The sequence below is a fragment of the Spermophilus citellus genome (genome assembly GCF_964194105.1).
Source record: "Spermophilus citellus genome assembly, contig: SCAFFOLD_142, whole genome shotgun sequence".
In the NCBI taxonomy this organism is placed as follows: Eukaryota; Metazoa; Chordata; class Mammalia; order Rodentia; family Sciuridae; genus Spermophilus; species Spermophilus citellus.
The window spans coordinates 1,099,121-1,106,155 of record NW_027672820.1 but is presented as its reverse complement, the minus strand read 5'-3'; the positions used below and the strand labels follow the sequence as shown (position 1 = coordinate 1,106,155).

The 7,035-nt window shown below is 36.3% G+C and overlaps 1 protein-coding gene across 1 annotated transcript in view; it reads right to left on the bottom strand.

Annotated features, from left to right (window-relative positions):
* Window positions 1-4,400: 4,400 nt before the first annotated feature.
* Window positions 4,401-7,035, bottom strand: part of LOC308640551 (metabotropic glutamate receptor 1-like) — a gene marked incomplete at both ends in the record, with an annotated part of 130,831 nt that continues 128,196 nt past the window's right edge. The window contains one exon of the mRNA XM_081312418.1: window positions 4,401-5,335. Coding sequence (XP_081168544.1) covers window positions 4,401-5,335 — 935 coding nt within the window. The remainder of the gene's footprint in view (window positions 5,336-7,035) is intronic.

The window sequence follows — 7,035 nt, the reverse complement described above, 5'->3', positions numbered from 1 at the left end:
TCAGGTCAAGTTCACATGCTGCTTTTACTAAAATATCCTTCCAGTCCTTTCACAGATATGACTTCATAGATAGACTTAATCTCTCTCTTCCCTGGACACTCAGAATGCTATTGGTCCTCTAATATGGCACTTACCATGGAATATTTACTTAGGTCTTTGTATGTCCATACTGTAGAGTGGTACAGTCAGTACCCTAATTTTATGTCTTTTTATCCTGAATATTATCTAGAACCATGTCAATTACCTAAATACTTTAAGCTTACTATTGAAACAATGATTGATTGATTAAAGGAATGAATTAAGAGTAGATCCTCAAAAACATGTTTCCATCAAGTGATAAAATTCTAGAACAAATATTTTAATAAAACTCCTGATGCTTGCTATAAAATCAAGTGAAAAATTGTAATAAATTTCAAAGCCATGTACTGTATGATTAAGGAAAAGAATGATTTCAAAATGACAGATTTTTCTCATTTACAAGCCAAAATAGTGTTTGAGTTTCTATCAGAGAGAAAAAGATGTTACAGCTATTTGATTGTGATATTGGTTGGCTCACTATCAGATTTCCTTTCCTAATAAAAGAAGGAAAGAAAAATCAAAATGCTTACATCAACTTAGGTTTTGTAGCAGAGAACCAAGAGGGAAATTTCCTCAGAGCATCCTTCCACTTAATATTTCACTTAGCTCTTGTATTCAAACCATAGTCAACTGTGTAAGAAACAACCACAGAAGTGAAATAATGTTGTGTTCACTTAGGAATGTATGTTTTAAAATCACACCCTTATATCAATTTGATGCCTTTTTTTTTTTTTTTGGTGGCAACTGCTTTCAGTTTTGCACGTAACTATGTATGCAAAAGGTCCAAGGAGTATATTGTCACATTTTAGCTTCATGTACCATCAAATTATTTGGTACTCATTGAGTTTATTTATCCTGAAAATAACTAAAAATATGAGTTTAACATTGAGTCGTGGATATAATTACATTTTAAGGAAGCATGTCATTTGCACAATATTTTACTTTCAGTGGAATGATGTTAACTCATTTTTCCTTGAACAGAAGTGATAAATAACTTGAATGTAAATAATTTACTTCTTTATAACTACCCATGGATTTCTGTGTTTCTTCTATTGCCAGAAAAGAGAAATCTCCTGTATCTTTATATTAGCATATGCCTTAACATTTTCCCATTTGATGACACTTAAAAAAACAACTAAAGAAATAAGAGTTGTCAAAGACAATAATATATCAACATGCCTAAAAGGGCTTCTGTCTATAAATAACTCAAGTAAACCAAACTTCAGATTTACTGATTAAACTCCTCCTCTATTATATCTCAGAAAATGTAAAGCAAGGTCCTAACCCTTTTTTGTGTCAGATATTTGACTATGAGTAAAATTCAAGTACTCTTTGCAAAAATGCAGGCAATATCATCCTTCCCATACATTTCAGAGACAGCCTATCATGAGGATGTTGTTGGACTTGCAACTTCTTCTTAGAACCATATTCCAACATATAGATCAGCTGGAAGTTCATTACAGCATCTGCTCTGTGTTTATAGCTACATATGTAGCCTGCTGAATACCCTCAGCACACCATGAATGTAGGAATTACATATCCAGAATGGTAATAAACTCACTGGGTGATGTGTTCTCTAGAGCTTCCAATCCCTTGCTTCAGCTGACAAAATTCTGTTAGATTTTTATTGCTGTAGAAAATATTAGATTGTGTTTTTTATAACTTTGGAGACAAACCAGGAAAACATAAAATGGCAATAAGAAAAGGTAAAAGCAGAGGCACTGCAATTTTTGTTACATTTTAAAATTACAGTCTCAAAGAGAGTTACAACAGAAGCAACAACTGAATAAATGAGTAAACAAATGACTGTTATCCATAGAAGTTAAGTTCCAAATACCCTCTGTGGGTCAGCTCATTGGCATGGTGAATATCAGAGAAGCTACAAATTGTACTAAGAAAGCTCCTGTTATTATTGTTAATTAGAACTAGGTTTCTCAACATAACACTAAGACAATTCTTGATAAGTTACAGCTAAGTGTTAAACAATTTTTTGATGAAACCAGGACTTCCTAGACAAACAAACCAGTTCATGTAGACTAAGGTGGTTTTTCTCTCAAATGCCAGATACCATCGCTAACTATATAGGTAAGATACCAAGTGGAATTAATTTATTAATTAATTTATTAATTTGTAATAGTGAAAGGAATTTTCTCAGATTATAAGGAAAGATGTCCAGGTATGGGAGGGTTGTCAAAAATGAACAGTGAAGTCTGGCTGTCAGGTCGGATAACTCCATCTCATCCCTTGCAGCAAGCACTGCTTACCATTCACCAGTCACAATTTTCTTGGACAGGTGCCCTATACAGTTGTCACAAATGCATATTCCTGGGCACCAACATGAGACATCTCAATTCTATAGGTTCTCAGAACAGTGTTCAGTGACAAAAAATCATATGGAAGTTTCTGAAGAGCCAAAATGAAGGCAGACAAATGAGAAACGTGGAGCTAGATATTGGTGGATGGTGGAATGTGTTATGTAGTACAATAAAGGGAATCTCTTGCTCCCTATGAACATTCCAGTTTCATTCCATTTCATTTTGCTTTCTCTCATTTCATTCCTCTTAAGGAAAATCACTGTGATGCCATTTTACACTGGTATACTCTAAAATAGCCTATTCTTTTTCCCTCTCAAACCATGGGATTTTTGCTTTGCTTTTGTGCTGGACAATAATTCCTTGTCAGGAGGTTGCAATTGAGGGGATGTTGGCTAGAATCAAAAACCTCGGCAAGGGGGAAAAATTATTAAGCTACTTTTGTGATCAGCTTCTTGTAAATAACTTGAAATTGACATAGTGGGAAGCAGCACAAATTATTGGCTTTATCCTAACATTGATAAAACTTAGGGATGTCTTTTCTTGAAATAATAATAACCTTATGTATTTCAAAAACACGTTTTTCCCCAAACTTCCTTATCAGATTCCAAAATTATATGATTTCTGTAAAAGGTGTTTGTGCTTCAGCTTAGCACATAAAAATTACAAAACTCACAATTTTAATGCATGTAGGGTTTTTGATATATGTTAAGATTTTAAAAAATCATATCAGTGTAAGACCTGTGCAAAAAAATGACTAAGTGGAATAACAATGAAAAGTTTTACGAATTTACAATTGCTTAGTTTTCTTGCCTATGAAATGTAGAAAAATAACATACTTACTGGTTCAAGTGAATAGAATAGCTATACTATGGTATATAAATTATAATGGTTGCTATTAAAATTCTTCACTTTTAAAGAATTACTTCAAAGAGTAAAATTAATCATGATAATGGAAAAATTTTATGCTTTTTGACAACCCAATACTTTTTTACATCTTCAAGTGCCCTTGTTATTTTTAAAATTATTATAAATTATAATTATATTATAAATTATTATTATAGATTATAAGTGTTAAATTTTGTTTTTATGAGTCTCATAAAGATGACACAAGCAAATTTCTTGCATATGTTTCTTCTTAAAACAATCAGGGAAAAGATAGGAAGTTGTTATTATACAAACTGCTTAGAACAATTACCAGAATACAAGACACCTGAACTTTGATGTTCACATTGACTCTCTAATTTGGGATCATCACTTTCATCTGGTCCTTTATTTATTCTGGTGTTTTGTGTCTAAGAAACCATCCTAATCATGAACTTGAAGTAGAGATAGCCCAATTTACTCATAGCATTGTAGCATTGTAGAACATCTTTATTAAAATATGCATGAAAGTTCAAAGAATAAGAGATGATAAAGCAGTTATTAAGATGTTATTTCAGGACACGGTTGGTGCTTATCTGCAATCCAATTTGGAAACAGCCATTTCCTCAGGGGCTTAATTTCCTTGCTCTCTGTCCCTAATTAGTGATAGTGTGGTCCAAGAATGATAAAAACCAATTAGAAACTACCTTCTACTATGGTCCAAACTATAAATTAGAATTAATGTTTGCATCTTTGACCCAGACCCCAGAGGTGTATTGATGCTCCTCAGAGAGAGGACCCATACAAAAGGAAAAAAGTTACTGGGAGAACTGAAGCTTGAGGTTCTAGACAAAAATGAGGATGTGATCAGCCAGCTGTTGGTTCATGCTTCTTGCTGTGTCAAAAGAATAAAGACACGAACTTAATGAAAAACTTTAAGTTCTATCTTCCTACTGCAATAGAATGTGAAATTTGTTAAAGGAAGAAAAAGTAAGAAAAAAACTTAGGGGAAGAAGAGGGCAATAATTTGGACAAATACAGGAGAGAGGGGGGGCACGGGAGAGAGGGGGAGAGGGGGAGAGGCGGAGGGGGGGGAGAGAGAGAGAGAGAGAGAGAGAGAGAGAGGACAAACTCGGATGAGATAACTCACTTGGCATTCCCTGCCCCTGGCTTCTTTCTTCGGAAAATGTTGAGGAACGTGTTGGAGCGGCAGGGCAGCTTGCCATCGCCCACATGCATGCGGACCACATCAGAGGTGGTGAAGGCACTGCGGACATTCCTCTCAGGTTTGTCAATGATGATGTACATCTTGGGAGTGAACATGCACCCCAGGGCCACTGTTACACTGAGGCTCACTGCAAAGCAGGTAGTGATGATCTTGTAGTTGCTCCCAAAGTAAATGGGCACAAAAGCCAGCCAGATGATGCAGGTGGTGTACATGGTGAAGGCGATGTATTTGGCCTCATTGAAGTTGGCCGGCACGTTCCGGGTCTTGAAGGCATAGTAGGTACAGCTCATGATGAGGAGTCCATTGTAGCCCACAGGAGCCACCACACCCAGGTTGCTGCTATTGCAGATAAGGTAGACTTCCTTGATACTTGGGTAGGACAAAATGGGCATGGGAGGCTCCATGATGATCAAGGTTACCACCAGTGTTAGTTGCACACTAATCAAAATTGAGGCAATGATCACTTGGGCCCAGGCACTCATGAACCTGGGCTTGCGGGTACAGATCTTCTTTTTGCTGCCAGCAAGGATGCGTGCAATGCGATTGGTTTTGGTCACTAAAGCAGAGTAGCACATGGCAGAGGAGAGGCCAACCAGGAGGCGCTGGAGGTAGCAGGATGTGGTAGTCGGTTTGGCAATGAGAGTGAAAGGGCACACGTAACCCAGGAAGATGCCAGCTAGGATGATGTAGCAGAGCTCCCGACTGGAGGATTTGACCACAGGTGTGTCTCGGTACAGCACAAAGATGAGAGTGACAAACACGGTAACGAGGATGCCCAGGCAAGAAAAGACGATGGCTATGATGGATTCTATGTTGCTCCACTCAAGATAGCGAACAGGAATGGGCTCACAGCCTGTAATGAGAAAAATCATTTGAATGTGAACCTGAGATTTCCACTGAGCAATAGTGACAGTACACAGTAGTTACCAGAGACATAGCTACAGCCACATTCTTCATGATTTATATTATTTTTATGCTTTTCACTAAATTCCTCAATGTTATACAAAGGTACTTCTATGTCTTCCCTGGAATATCATGTCCCCAAACCTAATCTCATTACAATCATGACATATAGAGCCTATAAAAATTAAGTTTTTTAACACCAGCATGATAAATAGATGACACCCTATAGATGGATCTTACTTCTACATTGTCAGAAAGAAAAAACAAACTGCTTCCAGTTGCAGTTCAGCAGTGATAAATTAATAGAATAAGATAGTTAGAAATAAACTAACACAACTTTTATTTTATGCATTGTCCATAAGCAAGTGCAACTCATAGACAAGTATATTCGAGGCAGCAGAATGTTTTAAACATAAATTTAATTAGGAGTGTGTAGAAGAATCCGAATTTTTATGCTTACCACATAATTCTATATTACCTGCTTAAATTCCTGTTAGTCATGACTGACATGCATCCAGCATTTGCGGGTCTTTGAGTTAGTAGCCTCTAACAGTCACACCAAAGAGGAATGAACTTTCTCTTCACCCATCTCTTGCAAGCAGAGACCAGCATCGTGTTTTTAAATGCTGCACTCATTTATTTCCTCTAGATGGATAAGTACATCTATTTTGTTTTTTAGAGTGAGAGAAAAATATGTCAGGCCCTCGAGACGATCCTTTTACAGGATTTTGTATTTGGTCTGGGCCAGTATTTCCCAAACTGCAGGAGTAAAAACATTTCCACAAATGTACAAAAAGACTCATTGTTCTATGGTCCTGGCAGCAAGGAAACCACCAGAGACTATTTTAGGGTTGTTCAGTTAGTCAGAACCAACCCACCTCAGTGAACATGTTTTTGTATGCCAACCAATGGATGTTAGCTCTTACTGTTGAAGATCACACAGCAGGGGACACACTCACTTCAATAAGTGCATACCCACTAACCCACAGCAGTCTCACACCAGTATTGTATTTCTACAGATGATGTGAATCACTTTATGTTCAGAAGTTTATCAATCCCTGAAGTCAGTACTTTACAAGAACCCCATAGAAAATGAGCAGTCTCTTCCGCTCAGAGAAAACTTATCTGTAGAGTATAACTATACCTCATTATACTTTAGCAATAAATTCAGCTTTTGTACTTTTAAAAATTCCACATAAAGTTGTCCCTCAGTATTGATGGGAAATTGGTTCCAGTACCCCCACTAGTACCAAAATTTGCTGATGCTCAAGTTCATTATATAATATGGTATAATTTGTTTGCAAATAACTTCTACACATCCTTCTGTGTAAATAATTTCTAGATTATTCATAATATCTAATGCAATGTAAATATTATGTAAATACTTTTTTGCCCTGCATTGTTTAGGGAATAAGGACAAGGAAAAACTCTGTAAATGGTAAGTACAAACTCAACCATTGTTATGATTTGGATATGAAGTGTTCTCCTAAAAGTTAATGTGTTGGAAATATGACACCCAATGTAGCAATGTTCAGAGGTAAAATAATTAAATTATGCGAACTGTTTAACTCCATCAGTGAATTAATTCATTTGATGGATTAGTAGTTTGAATGAACTAATTTAGTAACTGTAGGTAAGTGGGAAATGGCT